The sequence below is a fragment of the Haliaeetus leucocephalus genome, unplaced genomic scaffold (genome assembly GCF_000737465.1).
Source record: "Haliaeetus leucocephalus isolate CR32 unplaced genomic scaffold, Haliaeetus_leucocephalus-4.0 Scaffold0, whole genome shotgun sequence".
NCBI lineage: Eukaryota > Metazoa > Chordata > Aves > Accipitriformes > Accipitridae > Haliaeetus > Haliaeetus leucocephalus.
Genome location: NW_010972436.1, coordinates 7,951,330 through 7,974,346, shown reverse-complemented (window position 1 = coordinate 7,974,346; position 23,017 = coordinate 7,951,330). Strand labels below are relative to the sequence as shown.

The following is a 23,017-nucleotide window of genomic DNA, read 5'->3' as shown; positions in this document are numbered from 1 at the left end:
AGAGCCCGGGCACTGCAATGGTGCCAAGCTGCACTGTGCTCCTCTTCCGATTATCTTTGCGTCTTTTGTCTGTTGAAGATCTATACATGCTCTATCAAGCACAATGCAGAATTGAATCAGGTATTTGATCATTCCCAAAAGTCAGTATGAAGCTGAATTTAAAAAAGAACAGAGAGCTGGGACTGGCTTTCAAAAGCTTTGAAAATTATTCATTCACTCTACGTCACATGCCTTTTGGGCTCAGTGTCCTAGGTATCTTTGTAGGGACCTGGAAAGCATATTTGACTATGGATTTGAACCACACCAAAAGCACATTTTGAATCAACTGGAATAAAGGGGCATTTTAATAATAAAAGACACAATTTTGAACAGGAGCAATGGGGAAGGATATAGGGGAAAGCTGAGAAGTGTCAGGAGGAGTCTTCAGCGCCTTGAAAGCAAAGGTCCCCTGTCAAGAACAAGGTCATAAAGGGACATGGAGGGGGAAGTGACCACAGAAATAGAAGATGGTTTTCAGAAATTGATTGAAGTTGTAGAGAAATGCCAGGGGTGGGAGGCAGCTCTCAGAAGGGGTGGAAAGGCAGCTTCCCAGGCAATATGAATAGGGCTTAATAGTATGGATAAAAGGACACATTCCACTTAAGTAAAAAAAATATTCATATGAGAATCATGCAGACTGAAATGTTAACTTCATCATTAATCTTCCTACAGCACTCATTTTTGTGCCCACATCCATCACATCGGGGGTCCTCAGAGAAGGGTTGTACAATGATGACAGCACACATCCTGGCTGGGAAACAGTGAGGAGCTCGAAATTGTCGTGCTGCTCAGCAACACCCCCACAATTGGTGGGAACTGCGTGCTGTTTTACTCTTTAATCACGCTTTTCTCCACAACTTTATGCAATGTGTTTTTTTCTTGTGTAGAGAGCTGCAGGATGTGGCAATGCATCATATACTAAAATACATTCTTGTAAACTATGTGTTATTATAAAGATACTCATATTCTGCTAGTGCTGGTTGGCCAATACCACACTGAGGGGGAACTGTGTGGGAACAGGTAACTTACCTTTTGATGGGCAAAATCCATATCGCTGGTCTGTGTCATAGTCTGCAGTGGTTGCACACCAGAGCCAGCCATCTGACTGGCCAGCATCTGTGCACTCAGCGTACCATTGCTTATTGTACATGAAAGGGAATACACAGGGTGCCCCGAAGGCATTTCCTAGCAGTGTAAAGGTCTCTGAGAAGGCAAAATGATAAAGATAGTATGGAAAATAATAAATGAGTGTAAACTGTGAAAAACGTGAAACCTATGCTAATAGCTGAATTGCATCTCAAAGTGCTTTCCATTTTACCTTTCCCATAACCATAACAAAATTCATTTCAACACTTTTTCAGACTTAAGCCGCTGACATACATTTTAGAGCAGTGCTATTCTAATGTAAAGTAATATTTCACAGATGAAGTCTACAACTAGGTTTTTGTTCTGACCAAAACACTTTTACAAACTTAATAAGGCTCCAGAGCTCCACCCTAAGATACTACTATTTTAAACAATGTTAAGATTTATACAAAAAGTGCAAGAGGATGAACTAATATTTAGAAGTCCTACTTCCTGGAAAAAGTAAAATCAGGTTAGACAATCTCTCTGTGTTTTTATTCCCGTGACCATTTAAGTATCTCACATACAGTGGAGCAGCTCCCACATGCAAGACTCAGAGTTTAATACTTCAAATATCCTGTGACGTGGTTTTTAGAATATTCATTCTGGATGTGGGAAAGCCATTCAGAACAATCAGACTTCAGCTAATCATAAAAGGTAATTGCACTGGTAATTATAATTATTCCACGAGCATCCTCATCTGCTGAGCCACAAAAGCTGTACTTCCTCTGCCTACACTGGTACTTCCAGCCCTTTCTCAGCTCACCCGTATTGTGCTTCTTTCTTGAGGATGTAATTTCATTTCCATGTTGCTGTATAAGAAACTTATCAGTGTTTATAATCTCTATTAACAACGTAGTGACACAGTATGGTGAGAAATAGTGACTTCAGAGAAAACATATATAGTGTAAGAGTAAGTAAGTATGTATATATGTATATACTAATATATAATATATATTTAGAGAATATAGAATATATGTGATACTTATAATACTTTTAATACTAATATACTATGCTACATACACCAAAATAGTGTGTGTATTATATAATATATAAATATTTATATAAAATATGTATATAATACATACTTGGCCATAAATATGACATTAAATTCAAGGCTAACTCCCTCAGTATACCGATTGTCTAAAACTCTGATGGTCGCCAAAGGAATCAGAATAGTCAGAGCCAAAGATCCAAAACACTCTAATACTCACAAAGAAATTAGTGCAAAGATGAATGAATCAATTTTCTGTACCTTCATATCCCCGGGAACATAAAACATCCGTGGCCCCATAGATCTTCCACTTATTCTTTGCACTCAGCCCCTTCTTTAACAAAACATTATCATGTTCTTCATTGCCAGGACTGAAAAACAAATCTTCTCCTTGGATTGCAAGGAGGCTTTCATTTCTGCATTCCCACCACTGCAGCTCACTTGTTCGATTACATGGATACAGGGTGATCACAGCATGATCCTCCTTCAATGGCACCCCCAGGCATAGATTCAGTCTCACACTCATAAGCTGATGATCAGTGATCCATCTGAATTTTTGTGATTCATTGTCTTGATGGCAAGTGGCAGTTCTAACTGACTGCGCGATAGATGCCTGAAGACAGAGCTTGTTGACTTTATTATATATTAGAAATGTTTCAATGTCTGTAAAACAAAACAATGCATAGTAAATGGTTAATACAGAATATATGTATAGTGCATATGTGACACGATTCTGCTTCCCATTCACGTGAACAAAAAGTTATTGCATTCATATCAGACAAAAACATGATGTTCTTGAACAGAGTCCAGTGCAACATCAATTTTACTGATTAAAAAGCAATAAAGTAGACAATAGGATATGTATTTCGTTATTATATATCACCATACTGTGGATTAATGGCAGTCAGCAGCATCAGCAGAGCGGAGCACAGCTTGTTGGATTGATTTACATCAGTCACAAGAATTCCCTCAACCACACTGCTATTACCATTACCCTGTTTCCATCTGTCCTCAGATGCATGGCCTTGTAGACCTCCGATCTCTACAAACTTTCCTCACCCTGCCAGATCTTACAGGTCTCCTAGCGGGGTCACAGCCGTCTTTGCTGAGCCATTTGTCTCCACACTCCCAAATCCACATTTCCTTTCCTTTTCACTGTATAAATGTGGGTGAACACCTCTGGGCCTCACAGGGGGTAGGTACTCTGGGCTAATTGGCCTTGCAGACCTACAAGACCTGCAGTACCTACTATGAGCCATTACAATGTAAAATTAGGAATGACATTGGGAAACCAATCGCAGTCTGAGAAAGCAGAAAGGACTGGGTAGTAGTGGCATCTGACCACTACTTGGCAGTGTGGAAAGGCTGGTGGAAGTTAGAAGATCCACCTGTACCAGAAATCAGGTCCCTAACTTTCCAGGTAGTTTCTCTGATCATGTCTACCGTGTTGGCTCCAGTGTGAAGTGGAAGTAGCTGAGCTAATTTCAGTCCTACAGCGAGTTTGTCAGTAGCAGTAGTGAATCATGCCTGTGAATTTGTTCTGCTGCTTTGTGGTGTACTTTGTGACCCACCTGGTTGTATTTCCCTCCAAAACTTGTGGGATTCATAATCAATTTTGGTCCCTGACACATCTCTTGATCACTGGGCTTCATATTTAATTAAAATGTATTTTAAAAGCTAAAGAAATTTCATTAAATCCTGCAAATTTCATAAAAATCCTGCAAAAAGTTGAAATCAGTTTAGTTGATAATATACAGTACACTAATTATTCTGGCCTGCAGTGATACCATGGGCGATTAAAAAAACTCCACATACTCTGAAGCAATCCATAGCAGTTTTAGTCAGGAGTTACAAAGCTAAAAGGACTGAACCTTAAACATTCAGGTCTCCAGAAGCCATCTATTTAACACCTACAATAGAAGCGCAGCTAAAGGGATGGCAGTAATATTGTCACTGCAATTCTACAAAAACTTTCCTAAACTTAATCCAACTTTATTCCACAAATATTTTACTTCATCCCTTTTATCAATGCCAGTGAATTCAGTGAGTTTGTTCAAAACAGTGAATGAAAATAATCCTCTTTATAAGCACTAAGTCTCTCTGGAGCCATCATCTGTGAACACCTTAAAGTCCTACAAATAATTCCACATTTCACCACTCCCAAAGTTTTTCCTGCCTGATTTTGCTAACCATTATCCAGACACCAAGAGCTCAAAAATCAGAACACAGGAGTAAAGAATAAAACAAACAAATAAAAAGACATTTAAATATATCTCATGCTTTTCTTAGGTCTGATCTTCTGGGGTTGCTGAAATGATAGTGCCACTATACATGAATAAAGCCATTAGGAATTCAGTCTTTGCTTCCTTCTCTATGCATTTCTTTTTTTCTGTTAGGTCCTGTCCTTGCCTCTTGCCTGCCATCAAGAGGCTCCCCATCTATATGTCCCAAACTAATAACATATATATAGGCACCGCCACAGAACCAGAAATCAGCCAGAAATGCCACAGGACATGGAGGCACTTTCACAGACACCTTTACAGGAGACAAGCAGGAGGCACTTACCCACCAGCTGCAAAGCACTGTGAACAAGAGAAAGAACAAGCAACAACCCAAAGAACATAATTGTACAGGCTGTTTTCTTTTCTTCCCTTCACCAAAAGCTGGGTGATGAGAGTTGCTGGCAATAAAGTCCTGCTGAAGAGAGGACAGTGACCGGTCCTCCTCAGTTTTGAAGGCTGGATGGTTCGATAGAAAGCTCTGAGTGCTAAATAAGGAAATATTCTGTCACATGCCACATTTCAAAAAAACAAGACTACACACCACAAATTTTGCCTTCAAAAAAAAATGACTTCTCACTGAGGGCAAACCGTGCTGCCTTGGGAAAGCAGGTGATACCCAGCAGGTTATATCTCAATATTTTCCTGCTATCTCTTCTGAAGATTCATCTGGGGAGCTCATGGGATCAAATCAACAGTGAAATACCAAAGAAAGAAATTCAGACAGTTTTTAAATTTTACACCTTAATTACACAGTGAAAAAGTACCATCAGAAAAACACATCAGTCTCATATTTTCATGTGTGAGATGAGGCAGGATTGAATTTTAGAGGATTTAAGTGAAATTCACTCTGCAGAACATTATAAAAATTTCTTCCCTTCCAAATGAGATTGCCATTGTCCTACTGATGTTCATTTCTGCGTAAATGCAGCTAGGAGACCAGCACCCAAAGCTACCTGGAAAAAAGGCTCATTTTAAAAACAGTCCCCCTTTTTCTTATGAAGTTGGTCAATCTTGTCAGACAGTCATACCAAGAGCCAGTCACAATTTCAGGAAATGCCACATATCTCTTCTTTCCCAGATCACAGAGCAAGCACTCAAGGAGTTTGTTTTCCAAACATATAGGTGGAAACCTGAAAGAAACAGCAGTCTTCTCCTGACTACTATAGACTGTCCCTATAAAGGCCTGACTTTATCACAGTAGATTTTTACCATGGAAATATTTTGTTTTGTTTAGAAATACTGCTGAATGGAAAAAAAGGTCTGTGGTGTGAAAATATTATTTGAAGTGTAGTAATATATTTGTTCAGCACCTGTAGCAAAAATGTGATAGCAAGGAAATTTAGCATCATCTCCTGTTCGTTGCCAAGATGACTGCATTTTCTAAGTACAGGATTTGTTCCTACTTGGCTGCTCAGCAGGAAGACAATGCAAGAAAGAGAGTTTGTTCCCTGAGAAAGTCTACAGGATTAAAATAAAAAGGAGAAATTGAATTGTGAAACAAGAAATTACAAGGAAATGCTAGATGCAGATGTTAGGAAGTTATGGGCAAAGTTAACTGAATTTTCTTTTTCAGATGATAATAAAACATACTAACAACAATGAAGTCAACATCTTTTTTCTGGAAAAGACATTTCTAGAACTTTTTTTAAAAATGAAACAAAACAAAACATAAGTCTCTTAAATAGGCTGCCAAAGATCTTGCCTAGAAATAGCGAAAGTTTTCTTTGGCCTGAACTGATTTGTCTTAGACTAAGAGCATTTCCTTACAGCATGTGGCCTATTTATATAATAGATACGTTGTCATTTATATTGTGAGGAGTTTTAACAGCCTTATTTTATTCTGGAGCTCATACGTCATGAGGCCAAGAGGAATTCCACTTTCTTCTCGGTTGAACGTCGTACAATAACAAAGCAGCAAAAAGGGAACGGTCCCTTTTCTTCACCTTCCTCTGATCCTCAGGCCACACCAGAGCCAACTGCAGCCTGGCAGTAAATCAAACATTGGTTCATTAAGAAAAAACAAGCACTTGATAGGAAACCCTTCAGCCAGGTTGCAGACCAGTTTCAGGCTAAAAATCTGAACAATTTATACCGTCTTCTTGATACTCCAAACACACTGTGTGCACTTGCATCTTTCCTCATGTGGCCAGTACTGTGAATTATGGGGTGCTGTGCTGCTTACTGGAAAGGGGTGGCTGCTCGAGGCTGTCGAAGTCCCCGAGGCCAGCCTCCAAGGAACAGCAAAGCCAGAAAAGCAAACCTCACTACCTCACCTGCACCTGACACCTCCTGATCACTGTGAGCCACCAGACACATACCTCGGGGAGCACCAGGCAGGAGGTAGCACTGCCTTCTTGCTCCTTTGCACTTCAGAGATCTGGCAAAGTCAGGCACCTTCATCTCACCACTGCTCACAGGTGTTGCCCCAGCACAAGCTGCATCCAGTCATGAAGTGCAGGTTGGCCAGCTCCTATCTGGAAGGTCAGAAGCTGGGCTAAAAGGAAAATTGTGCTCCCTGGCATGAATTTAGTCAGTTCTCTGTTACTTCAAATTCAATTGCTAGACCTACATCCTAGACACTAATCTCATAAAGAGGTTACCGATAGTGTAAAAGTTGATTTGCTGAGGATTCACTAGAAGTCCTACCAAGTTCATTAAACTTCTACTCACTCAAAGATTAAGGGAAAAAGAGCAGCACAAGATCAACAGCACCATATACCTCAGCCTATCTGATGAGTCTAAATGAGTAACAGGTGAGAGGTAACATGCAATGGTTGCTTTGCAGGTGATAATTTGCCAATTACTGATGCCAGGTGTTCACAGACAGTTACAGTGACGTAAAAAGACCCATAGAGTGCTTTGGGATCCTTCAAGAGCCAAGATCCTTTAGGATCTGCTCTGCTGAAAGAGCAATCCCCACCAGGGTAAGTGTCCCCACACACTCATCTGCAGGGGCTAAGAACAACTGATGCACTCCTGCACTTGCAGACCAGCCCCAGCCATTGGGGACTGATTGCAAGGGGATTGCTCTCATGGGTTATGGCATTAATTGGTCTTCCTGTGCCAAATTTAGTTGAATATTTTGATACAGAGGTGAGATGAGCCTGCTATTTTTCTGGTCAGATTCTAGCAAGGGGCACAGGTACTGTTTGCCACCCTTTGTAACCCTTCTCATTCAGGCCAGTTAAGGCATCAGTTTAAAGCTGCTCTGTTTATCAAAACTTCAGACAATAAAATCTACACAGGCCAAAATATTAACTAACTTAGGGAAACATACCCCAGCACTGAAAATGCCGTGGCTATTGTGTTAATTTGTTTGACTTTTGTATGTACCTAGTGAAAGCAACCACAAAGCATGGAGTAATTAAGCAGAAAGTTAACTTTATCATGAAAGGGAGACGGGAAAGATTTCCCTGGGAAAAAACAAGTCTGAACATTGTTTGAGGGATGATATTGTTTCTTTATTAACATTTTCTAAAGAATGAGGATTTATGTGCATTCCTTGTGAATATATGGTATTGCATAAATAAGTAGTTACCAAAGAGTCTCAGAAGAGCACAATTATGATGTCCTTGCATCTTAAGCCCGTTATACATTGCCAGAGACTACATATATGGGTACTACTGTATTGGGTTTGCATGGCAAGGTTTTGGTAGCGGGGCGGGAGGGGAGGGGGTACAGGGATGGCTTCTGTGAGAAGCTCATGGAGCACTGTCTCCCATGGGAGAGACCCCACCCTGGAGCAGAGGAAGAGTGTGAAGAGTCCTCCCCCCGAGGAGGAAGGAGCAGCAGAGACCAGGCGTGATGAACTGACCACAGCCCCCATTCCCCATCCCCCTGTGCTGCTGGGGGGGGGGTAGGTAGAGAATTTGGGAGTGAAGCTGTGCCTGGGAATAAGGGAGGGCTGGAGGGAAGGTGTTCTGAGATTTGGTTTTATTTCTCATTACCCTACTCTGATTTTGATTAGTAATAAATTAAATTAATTTTCCCCAAGTCGAGTCTGTTTTGCCCCTGATGGTGATTGGTGAGTGATCTCTCCCTGTCCTTATCTTGGCCCACGAGCCTTTCATTATATTTTCTGTCCCCTGTCCAGTTGAGGAGGGGGAGTGATAGAGCGGCTTTGGTGGGCACCTGGCATCCAGCCTGGGTCAACCCATCACAACTACACAGACAATAGACTTTTAAAAAGCACATTTAGTGACAAACAAATGTAAAATGAAAATTTAAATGAAAAAAATCTCCTTAATATGGAATTATGGAATTAGTCTTCACAAGTTAACAAGGGAATGCATGAAAAGTCTGCACTTTATTTTTAACCAGAATAGGAAGTATTAAATTAACTAAACTAAAATTTGAAAATGTCAGCAAGTTTTTTGGGGGTAATGAAAAGCCAGTTGTTATATTTTCATAAAATTTGCTTACATTTTCTACAAAAAAAAGGTGTGAATATTTCTGATGGGATGAATAATTGGTTCCATATGACCTAGCCTATATCATGCCAGCAGCGATACAATGGAATTAGTAATAAAAAATAGCAATATTATTTTCACACCTAGAATTTATTACATATTAAGAAAAAGTCATGTACGCTATAAAAATACTAGAACAAAAAGGAAAACAAAATTCAGAGAAAGTATAGCTCCATGAAGTACTGGGATAACATAAAGAAGACAGAAATACCTCAAGTTTTTGTTATTTTGATCTTCACAAAATATTTTAGTTGTGGTAGAATGGTCAACAGTGTTAACTAAATTGAGAAAGAACAGAAAATAGAGCAAGGAAAGGTTGCATACTGAAATTAAATCAGCTTTGTCTTATGTGGTTATATTCAGACTGAAGGACTGAAAAATTTCATCTAGAAATGCTAAATCATTAATGGTAATCTAGAAATTATGCAATATGTATGTCTTAGAATATTGGAGAAGAGAGTTACACATACTTAGATTTAACAATAAATTTAATTTGATTTAAGAGGGGAAAACTGTGGATCACATAATTCAATAAAAACATCATGAGAAATAGCATTGAATTTTGACTGATATGAAGAGATGTTCCTTTAAAACCTACTTTGCTAATGGTCTAATCTTTTAGCAGTTACCAGAAAGTTATTAGATTCATTATATATTGTATGCTTGTACACCAAGAACAAGATGTAAATGTAACACTATTGCTCAATTCAATAAAGCATTTTACTAAAGTAAAGATCCTGCCAGTCATCTTATCTTTCATCTAACTCTGAGATTTGGCAGGTGCAATTAACAAATATCAGGGATCTCATATTGAGCAGGAGTGGAGGAAACCTGTTTCAGACCTAAAAATTCTCTTTATCTGATAGGACCATCTAATTTATATATTCCCTTTTGAACTCTGTAAGGTGATATACCCCAAAACGTGCTTTGAGTAACATATTCTGTTCACTGAGATGTACATTTACACATTTGACACAGGAAGCCACTGGATCATTATCAGACCCTCACTTCTTGAAGTGTTCAGTATCAGCCCAGCCTCATTTCATAAAAATTTGTAGGCACAGCTGAGGCTAAAACATCTTTGGGCCTTGCCAAAACATACTCCAAATTAACACCTCAATTCATTACTTTGTCACTTTATTATTCCATCCATAAAATCATAGGTGGTCTTCTGTGTTTAAGGTTCCTCTCTTATTTTGGCTCTACAAACTTTAAAAAGACTCTTTACTATCTGTGTCTTCTAGGAATTTGTTTTCTTTTTGTAACAAAAACGCACTTTCAATAGAGGGAGAAGACTTTTCAAGTGCAAATAATGTCAAACCTGCTAATTTTTCTCCTTTAAAGGAATACTGTAATCCCAGAAAGATGCAGAATTACATGACCTCTGAGGAGATGCTGGAAGAAGTTAGTCCACAGGAGGGAAGACTGCAGCAGGACATGATAACAGCTTGCAAAGATGTAAAATGTTGCTGCATGAAGGAAGGTCATAAATTATTCTACATATCTACTCGGAAAAGGACACGAAATACAGGAAAAGAAACAATGGAATCAGTTTAGCAAGGGACAATTAGGTATCAGGAAAAAACTTTTTAATAGTACAATTAAGTACTTGGGCAGATTATTTAGTGAGAGACTTTTAAAAAACAAAATAGGAAAGTAGTTGTCAGAAATCAACCAGAATCACTTGTCTTTACCAAAAGTAATCTTCAGGGTTTTCCAGTTTAAGTTCTTATCTCTAGAAATTAAGAAATATTTTCCTGGTTTCGGTTCAACATTCACATATGCTTATGAAAAGAAATATAATTGTGGTGTTGATTTGCAATTTTAAACCAATGTAACCCTTAACTTCCATGTTAATGCAGTTCAATACAAGCAAGTCTTGGGGACATGTGGGACACTGGGGAAGAGCATGACAAGGGATGAGTGACTTCCACTGAGAAGTTGTCACAGGTGGCCTGTCCACTTCGGTGGCCTCTCAGCTGCTTTACCGGCCCCTCAGGCACTAATGCTACTCTAGTTTGGTGGGGGAGGGGGGATGTTGTTGGAGGGTCTGTGGTTCCTCAACCCAATCATATAACCAAAGGGACACAGGCTCAATTTAAAAAGCGAGCAAATTTGGTGAAAAATAAAACTCAATCATCTTTTGCAATATGATCACGAGAAAAGTGGAGAGTGAAGGAGAGGAGATTTCAAGCTAAGCTTCACCAACAGCCTGAGCCAGTTCCCCCAGGGCCTGCGATGGCCTCTCTGTGTCCTGTGCCCACCTGGGCAGGGCCACCCTCACCGTGGAGTTGGCACTGGCTCTGCCTGCTTCTATACAGAGCTGTTTCAGCACACTGAGACAGCAAGAGATGTAGTCCTTTTTTCCTTAACGTGCTAAAGCAGCTCATAACAAGGTCAAACTAGAACCAGAGCTGGGGTGAGGGCTGAGAAGCTCTGGTGTGAAGGGGAAATCTCTAGGTGCATCTTGCAACATCAGCTTTGGACTCACAAGGGATGGGGAGACCTAGCCAAGCCTCCCTTGGAAAGAAGCAGCAGCCGACTGCTTGAAAATTTCTCTTATTTTCCACAAGAGAATGGGGTGTTAAAATGGGAGTGGCATGCTAAAACAAGAGAGTAAACTGCAGAGCCAAAGTCATCACCATCCTGATAGACATCTGAGTGCGCACCAGGAGCTCAGGAGGTCTAAGTCCTTGTTTCCAGTGATGGGGCCATAGGTGTCACATTCGGGGGAAGGAAGGCCCCCATCTGGGAGACTGCGCCCAAGGGTGCATGTCACAGTTACAGATGTTGCCTAGCCCTGCCTGATGACCCAAGAGCATTTGAGCCTCAATATTTTGGCTGAGATACAGGAGACCAATGTATGCTCCATGACTGCTGATTTACAGATACACTCATCGACCTTTTGTACTACCTTTTAACTGCTTCTTGTTAACTGAGCCTCAGTAATCATTGGAAGTAATCAACATGCATCTTCGGACTATTGTTTAAATAATGGATTGTGTAAGAAAAAATAGCTAGTCCAGCCATACTTCCTGGATAACAGTATATATTCATAAAAATAACTGGAAAAATGCCTGTTTTTTATATTATCTCTATGATGAGTCATTGTTTTCTTCCTTTGCTTTATCACTGCTTCCTTCCTTATAAAACAAACATATGCCACTTTCCAGAAAGAAATACTTCAAAATATTTTCCATGGGCTAATACTTGAAGGAGCATCTGGACGATGATCTTAGTCATATGGTTTAGTGTTAGGTAGTCCTGTGAGGAGCAGGGAGTCAGACTTGATGATCCTTATGGGTCCATTCCAACTTGATATAATCTATAATTCTATGATAATTTTCTACACCTTTTTAATCCCTTTATGTTAATTCCCTACCATATCTAAATGCAGCATTTGACTTGAATATTTGAAAGAAGCATACTGAAGCAGAAAGGTTGGCAGAAAATGTATTTAAGACTGTTTTCTTCCCCTACTATCTGTGGACTGGTGAGGTTCAGAATATGATTTTAAATATGGGCAACAAGGGCGTGTGAAAAATGTCACATCTGAAAAATGTCCTAATGCCAGCTCCCCCACACCGATTTATGGCCTGACCTACCCATCAGTCTCTATGGGGGTGGGAGGTATGTAGTAACTGAAGTTTCTTTACTTCAGCTGGCAAGGAAGACACTGTAGTTCTTCCCCTCCTCACACACCTTCCAACTACAATTGTATCAAACCCATTTTCTGAAAGAGGAAGGAAATTTCATAATTAACAGCACAGAAGGAGATAGAGAGAGCAGACATTCACAAGGACTGTTACCAAAGGTATCTCTTCACTACAAAACTATAAAAAGATCTGTAGGGCTCGGTTTCTTCTTTTTTTCTGGGAAGCGGTTCAAATAAAGAGTAAAAAGAGCTCTGTGAACAGCTCTAAAGGCTGGCTTTAATCTGAAGTAGTTTCCAGATTTCTTTGTTATGAAGGGCATCTAAATCTATCACAGCTCTTCCAGGCATAGTCTGAGCATTGTAATATCACTGCGATGCAATTTGTTCTTCTTTTCTTTCTTTTGGGGGTTTGAATTTATAGTTCTATGGGAGTGGAAAGTGGTTTGCTTAAGGTTCAGTCATCAGTTCAGTTTACCTACTCAGGACTGCCTAATCCTTAAGCTATCACCTTACTTAGCCTGAACACGCCCTGGGCACATTACTTTGGTCACGCCTTTTGTGCAGAATTGCCTATTTTGGAGAGAAAGGCACCTATCCCTTGCCTAAAGTAATTCATATTTAGGCAGACAGTCACCTGAGCTCCACTAACAAGTTCGAAAAGAGATACAAGGGTGATGGTCATGGTTGGGATTTATGGTTCGGATCCTGTTGCAGGACAAGTTTTGTTTGTCTAGTTTGTGCTGACAATGCAAACCACACCTGCCGCAGGGAGCTGAGGCCAGGGCTCCAGGTCTGCTTTAGCCCAGCCGCCAGCCACGGGCATGCACTTAGACTGGCCAACCTCTTGCCTCTTCTCTCTCTGACTCACCTCCTCCTCGCTGCATGGACACAAAGAGTGGTGGTGAGTGTCCTCACTGAAGGTAAGCCACACACTGCATTTAGGGAACTTTGAAGCGTTTTGATTCAACTTCTTTTACCCACTACTGGTATTCCACAAACACCTTGAGTGTTACAAACAGTACAGTCGGTAATCTGCAGCCACTTCTAGCACCATGTAACCATCTTAAGAAAGATTTCAGCAGACCAGAGCACAAAATGCTGAAGGCATCTAATGCTTCTTGTGGAGTCCTGCCTTCTCAGGGAAGAGGTAAACACCTAGCATAAGTGTACCAAGGTGTTTTCTGGGGATATATATCGCAAGCAAAGTGAAGAGAAAGGGAAAAGCACCCAATATACTACTTAGCTCTCTGCTAAAAAGAAAACTGAGAAAAAGTGAGAAAATTGAGAAAAAAGTGCTTAACCTGGGCATTTCAGACAGGAAGACTGGATTACACCCACTGGTGTCAATAGCCTGGGGAATTATCTAATGCAGAAAAAAATTACCAGGTGCTCCTTTGCATTACTAACCAAAACCTAGCAATTTCTTCACTAAAGCAAAGACAGAGAAAGAGGAAACTTAGGAACTTGCAAAGACGAATCTTGCCATTCCTATCTCTACCACTAATGTATGTTAAGAGGATGGAAGAGGAAGTGAAAAATAATTAAGAATGTAGGAACAAGCTATATGTAGAAACATCCATTTGACAGACAGGTTCGAAATGAGCTGGTCATCTCCAGCCAGATTTCCATGGACAAAATCAGAATCTCTACGATGAGTAAGAAAATTTTGCACTGCCCAAACCCGCCCTGATTTTCAACATATCTGGACACAGAAAAAGTTAAAGGTTAGTGTTTCTGCTCCCAGCTCTGCCCTTGTGCAACCTATCAGGCCCTCCTCCTTTCCAATCAAACCATACATCCTCTAATTTTTACATCTGCACAGAATGATGGTATTATGAAGTCTAACCAACATCTAGAAAAATGTTTTCAGCTCCTCAGATACAAGACCTTGTGTCATGATGCACAGCACTAAAAACTGCTAGGGTGGCCAGCACTACCTCTAGAGACCTGGTAAGCCTTGGTCAAAACTTCAAATTCAAGTCACAGCCAGTTCCCAACTAAAGGACTATCCAAGGTCACATTCTCTGCAGTCAATGTCATGCTTTTTTCAGTTAACACTTATCTTTAAACAATGGTCTAAATAGGCACATCATCCATCAAAGTACACTTCTGCGGATGCTGTTCATATCACTGCATGTATAGAGTGCTCTTAACTTAGCTGATTTTCCATATTTATGAAGCTAATGTGCATTTAAAATTAGTTTGGACTCCTGCCTACATTTTTAGTAATCTCGCTGTTTTTCTTGGCAGCATCATAGTGTTTCAAACTTACGTCTGCTCTGGAAAGCTTCAGTGCAGAATACATTTTCCTTGTTATTTTACGTGAGGCAGTGTCACTGCATTCATGAGCTTAATTCTTCATACCGAAACATATGCATGCACTGTTTAAAGTACACTCTTCATTTCAGTAACATTTTGTCAGATGCTTCATTAGAAGGCATGTAAGCAATGGAAGAAGAGCAAATATTTGCAAGATCATTCCCTATATCTCGAACATTGATTAGTTCTGCACAAGTTCTGCCCAACTTTGCATAAAACAACAGTACAGCTTAAAGATCAAAACCGAATGTGATGTTTGGGCTGCAGGACAACCCTATACATTGTTTTCATCTACTATATATAGCTTTTTTTTAAAAAAAAAAGAAGATGAATTTGATTAGTCTTAACACTTAGAGAGACTGGCTGGAGTACCTGGAGAGATTTACAATTCTCACTAAACACTGATGAAAGATAGACAGGGTTTGAGCATACCAGAAAACAACAAACAGTATGAGGAAAGAGAGGAACCAAGGAGTTATAAAGCAGGCAGACTAATTCAGATTCCTGGAAAGGTAGCAGAAAAAATGGTAGTTTGTTAATCATGAGGGGATAACTAGATAGTAAGGAATCATAGTCAATCCCTAAAGAAAGAGCAGTAATTAACAGTTTATGTTGAACTGGAAGGTGTACTGACAAGGGTTTTATGGAAAGATTTGTTGCTGTTCTGTATGTTAACAGCTCAGATAATGGGAAAAGGTGTACCTAATAAATTATTAAAACTTGGCAAATGGACTTAAATTAAACAGTGCTCAGGACAAGGCATTATTGCAGTTGTCTATCCTGTAAATGGATGTAGGCATGTGTCCTTCACCCATGGCAGCGAGCACTCCCCCAAGGGATTTCTAGATCTAGTTTGGCACGTCCAGCATTCAGGGGACCATTCCCATGAAGCCGCTGGAACACAGCCACCACCAGCCTGTTCTGGAGCAGCCAAGAGCTTTTACTAACATAGATGTGGAACACTCTAGCCCAGCTGACCTTAGGAGCTGGCGACATTGCAAACAAAGCACGCTGACATTATTAGTATAGAAACTTCGAGTAGGTTGCCCAGAGAAGGGGTGAAATCACCATCACTGTTGGAAACTCTGTAACAGGTTTTATCTGTCAGCAGCTGCTCAGTTTTTGCTGACACTGCCATTGGGCAGGACCTTTTCAGTTCCCTATTTCTATTATGTACATGATAAAAGGTTCCTATTCACAGGATACATAAAATTCTAAGATCTTTAACCTTTAAATTATGTCATACCTTCTATTGCTTACTTTAGCATTAGAAGAAAGAAACTCCATTCGCACTTTTCTTTCAGTGGCATCCAGAACAAAAGAGAATGTGTTTATTCAAGCATGATTTAAATCCATCCTAAATACAAAATTAGCTATTTTTGAAGCTTACAAATCTGAAGTGACACATTGTTTCACAACACAGCTAGTGTGACATGGAAGTGACACATCCCAGTACGAGAACACAATGTGTCTGTGTACTGAAGGTTTATATACTAATTGTTTTTATAAGACTCTGAAGTAAACTGCAATTCTATCAGCTAAGAACTTGACATTTCCAGCATCACAACAGATTTGCACAGATGCAGTATGTTAGGAATTATAATTGTTATTTTTGCAATTACCTTGCTGAACTTCACATTTTGAGTATCTCTGAGTGATGCTGTTCCTGTGTACACACTAGAATGGTTGGATAACAGCTTCGCCCCACGTGCAGCACCATCACCTACTTTTCCTCACATACCAGATGAAGCACCTCTGTGCTTTTCTCCCCCCTGTTGCCTCTGTCTCTTCGCACAGACAGGAACGATGTGAAGGAGGAGACTGGATCCACGTGTGCTCCTCCACAGCAATTTGCTTTTGCAGAGACCAGCAACTAATGGGTGTTCGCTGATGGTCCCTGCGCATCAGTCTCACCATGAAGAGATTGAGGAAAACAAGGAATTGGCAAGAAAAGTGCAGGAGTTAAGATACTAACAAGAAGCAGAGGACTGAGAGGTAGATAGCAGTCTTGAGATGGAATCTGATTTGGGGAGACAGAAAATAAATGACTGCAGGATGACAAACAACAGGTACCCACAGCCATTCAGCAATATGAAGAGGAGGAAACATTGCTTTCAACTCCTGCCTCCTTACTTTCTTTCTTTAATTGATTTCTTTGGTTTGTTTGGTTGTCTAGGGTTTTTTTCATGCAGATACTATAATTAATTTCCTGAGGACATGGGAGCCCAATTGCTTGGAGTCTCACATCTGGTTTGGACCCTGATTTGGAATAGCAGCTGCAACTTTTACAATCTACTGGAAGCACTCGTCTAATTGGCCATAGGAGTTGAATATATGGGAGCATAAACCCAGCTTTCCAAGCCGGTTAATGTAGTAATCATGGCCACAGGAAGAGATCCAAGGTGAGTATCTGATACAGGACATTGTCCAAAGAAAGTGCCAGTGAACTATAATGAGTAAAGAGACATGTATTTTAAAATTAATATTCTTTTATAAGCAGGCCTCTCAGCTGCTAAATAAAAAAATGTCTGTATTAAACCATCGGTAGAAACGATGGATTTGACAATGGTGCCCAAAAAGGTAACCCTGTATTTGTGGCACCCTGTTGATGAGCCCGCACTCACCCATGCCCTGGACCGCCTGGCTGCGTTGCCGTGCACAGCTTCACTGCCAAGCTGCTCTGAGCAAAATGTCATGCAGCAGATTGGGGAATCAAGCCTTCACATCTGCAATCTTGATAAGGACTCCACTCAGTGGTAAATAAAATATGCTGCAGCTTTTAAGGTTGGCAGCACTTTAGCGAAGCTGCTTGTGCTCCACGTGCCAGAGCCAGCGATCCGAGCAGGTCTAGCATCACCTTGCTCCTGTCTGCAAGCCAAAGCCTTGCGCCCAGGCCGATGTGCTTTAAACAGTGAGGAAGGTGCAAGCGAGCCCTGTGAGCCATGCCTCACACCTGCTCTGCATCTGAAGGGGCCGTGGATGCCCGTGCCTGGTCCCACCGGCAGACTCAGAGCTACAGCAGTCACGCACCCACTGATCAAGAGCAGACCATGGCTTAAACGGGCAGACAGCTTTCCCTGAAACACAGCAAAAGCCATGAGAATACTTTAAAGCATAGGATAAGGAATTACTTTCTTTCACTACTATCTCTGGCCCTTTTTCAGCAATCACAGGACTTGTCCTAAAGCATTACCAGTGGTATGAAATCTTTAGCTCATGTTATCTACAGACAAATTCACAAAATAGGCTGGCTTTTCTAGATATGATTCCGGATTTCTGCCATTCTTATTCTTTATCAGTAACTGTATTTATTACTCACACTGGCATGAATGTGGCTGTTTCATTTCAGGTATTTTTACATATAAAAATGTATGAGGACTATTTTCACTGATATTTAGAAGAGGTCCAGTCCTGTACTTTCTGGGCACGTACATTTCCTGATGAAGCCCAAACACTGGGGCACAGAGGGATGGCAGGAAACAGCCATAAACTAAAATGCAGAATCAACTTCATAAAGAATATGCAGTAGCTGGCCTGTGAGATGAAATGCAAAATTGAAGATTCTTATGCAAGGCAAGACTGACCAGAGAAAGTTTCCTTTAATGAAAGCAATAGTAAAGGATAATACACACACACAGCTACCACTCTTCTTCATGGTGTGAATCAACATTTTAGTTCTCTGAACTAAACCAGAATAGTCTACCATCAGGCTACTTACAAAATAAGAAGTATATTTTTCTTCAAAGATGCTTTCTTTTAGAAGTCATCAGTTGAAAAACCATGAGTCAAGCTGTGTTGGCATGAGAACAGGAATTAAGCAGGATTACAGAATGTCTTTAACTCTGGGGAAAAAAAACAGTATGTCTCTTCAAGGACACCAGATCTCTGCCATCTGATGTACAGATCACTAGAAAATCTTTTCTTATTTTGACACTCTGTAAGTTATCCTACACTGCTCTAGGCTGTTCACTCTGTGGGGCATTTGATAGCATAAATTTGTCAGAAAATAAATTAAAATTTTGAAATGGTAAGAAAAACACGGTGAAGGGGACTGCTGTCAGAAATTGTCTTGATACATGTGAAGTATCTGTACGTCCAAAGGGATTCAATAGGAAGGAAAAAGAAGTAAGCTTGCTAAAGAAGTACTAAATACTTTTTTCTTTCCAAGAATTATTGCAATACTAAATTTTTTTCTCTGCTGGCTTTCTGAGGGCTTATTTATATAGGAAAATTTTGTAACAGTATACACTGAATGTATTAGCTAGCCTGTTGATAAGTGTCTAAGTGGATTTTTTTTCCTATTCCTTGCAAATCAGAGTAAATCACCTCACATGAATTACACGTTAAAATTTGTCTATTTGAGGGCTTACTGTGGAGTTGCTAGAGTACTGTAAAATTCAAACCCAAGGTTAACTGCATGCTAATTTCTATATACAAATGAATGCAAACCCACCACTTTCGGCTCAGGAGATCCCTGAGCTGCAAATGTTGAGACCAAAAGAGGCAAATAAGGACCTACCACTTGATGTTTGCCAACTCTTGTGCTCTTCATTTAGCACCTACTTTTGGACACCATCAGGGACAGGATGCTAGGCTAAACAAGCCTTTGATATGACCCAGCAGAGGTTTTCTTAAGCTGTGAAAAAAGCGCCAAATTTACTGGCTTAATTCAAGTAGATATCCCTGTCAATTCTGTCGTGTAGGCCTGATAGGGTTCTACAGGGATCCACGTTGCCACAGCTGGAGAAAACATCTCACAGAAGACGGGTCATATACACACTTTCAATCAATCAGCCCTTTCTGCTGTCTTTGTCACTTCAGGACACTTTACAGATGAAATTTTTGGTCATAACTGACCACTTCCCTTTGCTTTGGGCATTGTACCTAGCCCCTAAGGTAAACTTTAAGGGTTTTGATTAGCCAAAAACCACCTCATCAGCTAAGCTAGACTCACAAACCCAAGGCAGAAGCCATCATCCTCAAAGGGCAGGGCACAAGGCTGAACTTGTTGCTGGGACTTGCCATTCCCAACAATGTCTTGAGCAGCCGTGGATACATTTTCATCCCTTCTCTAATGTTATTGGCAGGAGGCTGTTGACCTCTCCCAGGCAGCTGTTTTGCTGGCCTCTCTACCCCAGTAGGAGCTCCTCTCGCCCCGGTCTTGTGCCATCTATCAGATGCCTACTGAGAAGGAGGACCAAACAGCCTCACTGGTTTTCTTGGATCTAAGAGCTTAGTTTGTGGTCATCTACAGCTAGGAGGGAGAGCCTATCCCTTTGTCTTTTCTAATTTGGCATGGCATGAGGGGCTGCTAGAGGGACATGATGGCTGTGACTGAGTAGTCCTGGAGCATGTCTTCTTCTTGCTCCCTTTAGTACAGTCCCTGCCACTGCACTATGCAAGGCTGGCAGGGACAGTGAGTGACATCGGTCCACTTCCAGACAGGGATGAGAACAGTGAAAAGGATAAACCACAGTTCTCGAGCTAGTAGCACCTGATTAGACACCACAAAAATGACATTGATGAAAGATGCTTGTGGCATCTATGCTTTGATCTCATGTTAGTGGAAAGCTTAAGCCTGACGTGGGTGCTAGCACTGGCCCATAGGGCCATCAGTCATGCAGCCAGGAGAGCAGTGCTGCTTCATACAGTGCTGGCCATGCTTATTCCCTGCCTCTGCCACATTTTCTGCTCAGTTTCTTTACTTTTTCCAACAGCACAGGCTTTAGCTCATCAAAAGTGCATAATCCTATATACCTGTATGCTACTACCGACCACAGAATTATAAAATAGTTTATACTGGAAGAGACCTCTGGAGGTCATTTTGTTGAACCCCTTGCTCAAAGCTATATACTGTTTCAAAGGTTACTCAGGACATTTTCCAGCTGTTTTGAGTATTTCCACAACCAGGAATGACATTTCCATAGAAAAAGTTATCTGTATTGACACACTAAGTGTGAGAACAGACAGAAACTGTTTACAAAATTCACTCTAAATGACAGTTTGTTTGAGCTATCAAACACCATATGAAGAATTGAGCAAAAGAACACCTTATGAGTATTTGGAGTGGGTTACAATAAAATATTAAACTTCTGGAACTGAAATGATTCTAGTGTTCAGTGCAATTTCAGTCAAATTATAAAAGTGCAAAAGAAGCAATGGAAAAATAAAGGAAGACAATTCATAGAATGTGCTTGTCTCTTGTGATTCTTTAGCTGAATGCAAATAGCTTTCATGCAAAATTTAAGGATTTCCTTCCTTTTTATCTTATTTCTAGCTTCCTTATTTATTTAAAATCCCTTCCCTATTTTGTGTCACTATGCTAAGTTTTCATATCATTAAATTTCACATCTTCAGTAAAGTAACTGTAATGAACCCAGTTTTTAGTGGCATAATCAATTCCCTCTCATTTTAATACAACTAAGAATGAACAGCTTCAATGTTATGTGCTCTAAATGTAGCTGCTTTGACAAATAATCAGTCAAGACAGTGAAATGGTCTCTTTCCCAGACATTTGTTATCTTTGCAATGTGTGGAGATTGCACATTTCTACTTTCCCATTTCCCGTTAAAAATTTGTCATAAACAAATTCAGATTTAACTCTGAATAGATGCTAAATTTTGCTTGTTTTTAAATGCATCATTAAGTCAGAGTACACAGCAAACTGTGCTTTAACAGAAGCTTACTTTCAGATAACAGCCTAACAACCATCACCATCTCATGTGGTAGCTCTGAAATTAAAAGTCCTATCACCAGGAGAAAAGGCTGCTGTTCCCACTGCCCGGTAATAAAAAATTATTTTCTTGCAACGTGGGGTGCAGGAGAAATCTTTGGGCAGATGGGAGATGTGTAATCAAGCTTTGTTACTATTCCACCTGCCTCTTGACAGCTGATTCATCCCCCCTCACTCCCCGCACTGATCACAGGCATCGTACACCCAATATATCTTTTCTTCTTCCTGTTTTTCTTGCTTCTCAGCCCCCCACCCCTGAGAGTAGACCCGAAGCTGGCCAGATCCAGCAGGTGGAATTATCTGCACTTTTTTTTCAAAGTGAACATGTCCCAGGACACCAGAGGGGGTTTTGTTCTCTAACAAGTTGTTTAAAAACAAATGTCTCCACTTCCCACAGTATCTTTGCAGAGAAAGTGCTTGCCTATAAGCTTTCTCTCAGTCACTTCTTGGGTTGCAAAACAGCCCATACAGTTCCTCTGTAGCTCTCTAGGAGAAACCCCTTCCTCCCCATCACCCCAGAGACTTCCCCACAAGGCCACTTCTTGTTCGTCTTGGGAAAACCCTGGTTTCCTTCCCATCCTCTGCACTCCAGCACGATGTTCCAAAGCATCCCCCTCCCTGCCCCTCTGTGCACACTTGCTGCTCTCAAGGAAGAAACCATCTCCTCATCTTTCTACATGGCTCTGCCCTGTGAAAGACGTCAGGAGACAGGGCAAGGCAGAGAGGCAGCCTGCCTTCTTCCCTGATCCCCAGCTGTGGCCTTTCCAAAGAACACAGAGTGCGCAGGCAAACAGGAACAAACATACCCACATCTTATACCCTCCACCCCCTCCCCGTCCACACACGCGCCCTCTTCCCTGGTCCGAACAGTGCAGCTGGGCTCCTAGGGCAACAGTTCACTTCAGCTGGCTTTTCCTCTTGGCTCTCTCCTATGTAAAGCATGCTCACTCCCCCATTGCTTCCTCATAACCAGGAGTCCTATCTTTCTGCAGGAACCAGCCGTCCCTTAGAGCCCCTGCACTCCCAGCAGCATCCGCATTTCCCAGACCCCTGCTTTGCTGAGCCATTGATGACCGGCCCAGCCTTGCCTGGCTCTCCCGGGGATGGTGAGCACTTCTGGTCCAATTCAAACAACTCCTTCATTTCTACTTTGGCCTTTCGCTTTGATCTCCCTTTGTTTGAACACCTCACACTGTATTTTTGCACCATCATCTTACCAACCGCAGTCTATGTTTCTCACTGCACGAGCCCCTGTTCCTCCCATTATTGAATATTATTTCCTCCCACCTCCAGAACCTCTGTGCCATCATCAGCCTCTTCTGGTGGACCACGGAACAACTGCAAGTCCTACATGTATATTCCTAACTATTGACTGTAAAGGAGAATTATGTCAACTGGTTC

General features: G+C 40.9%; 1 protein-coding gene across 1 annotated transcript in view; it reads right to left on the bottom strand.

Annotated features, from left to right (window-relative positions):
- LOC104828793 (macrophage mannose receptor 1-like) overlaps window positions 1–4,754 on the bottom strand; it is a 34,763-nt gene extending 30,009 nt beyond the window's left edge. The window contains exons 1-3 of the mRNA XM_010562729.1: window positions 4,724–4,754; window positions 2,420–2,821; window positions 1,069–1,242 (exon numbers count right to left, since the gene is read on the bottom strand). Of these exons, the coding sequence (XP_010561031.1) occupies window positions 1,069–1,242; window positions 2,420–2,684 (439 nt within the window). The 5' untranslated portion in view covers window positions 2,685–2,821; window positions 4,724–4,754. The remainder of the gene's footprint in view (window positions 1–1,068; window positions 1,243–2,419; window positions 2,822–4,723) is intronic.
- Window positions 4,755–23,017: the final 18,263 nt, after the last annotated feature.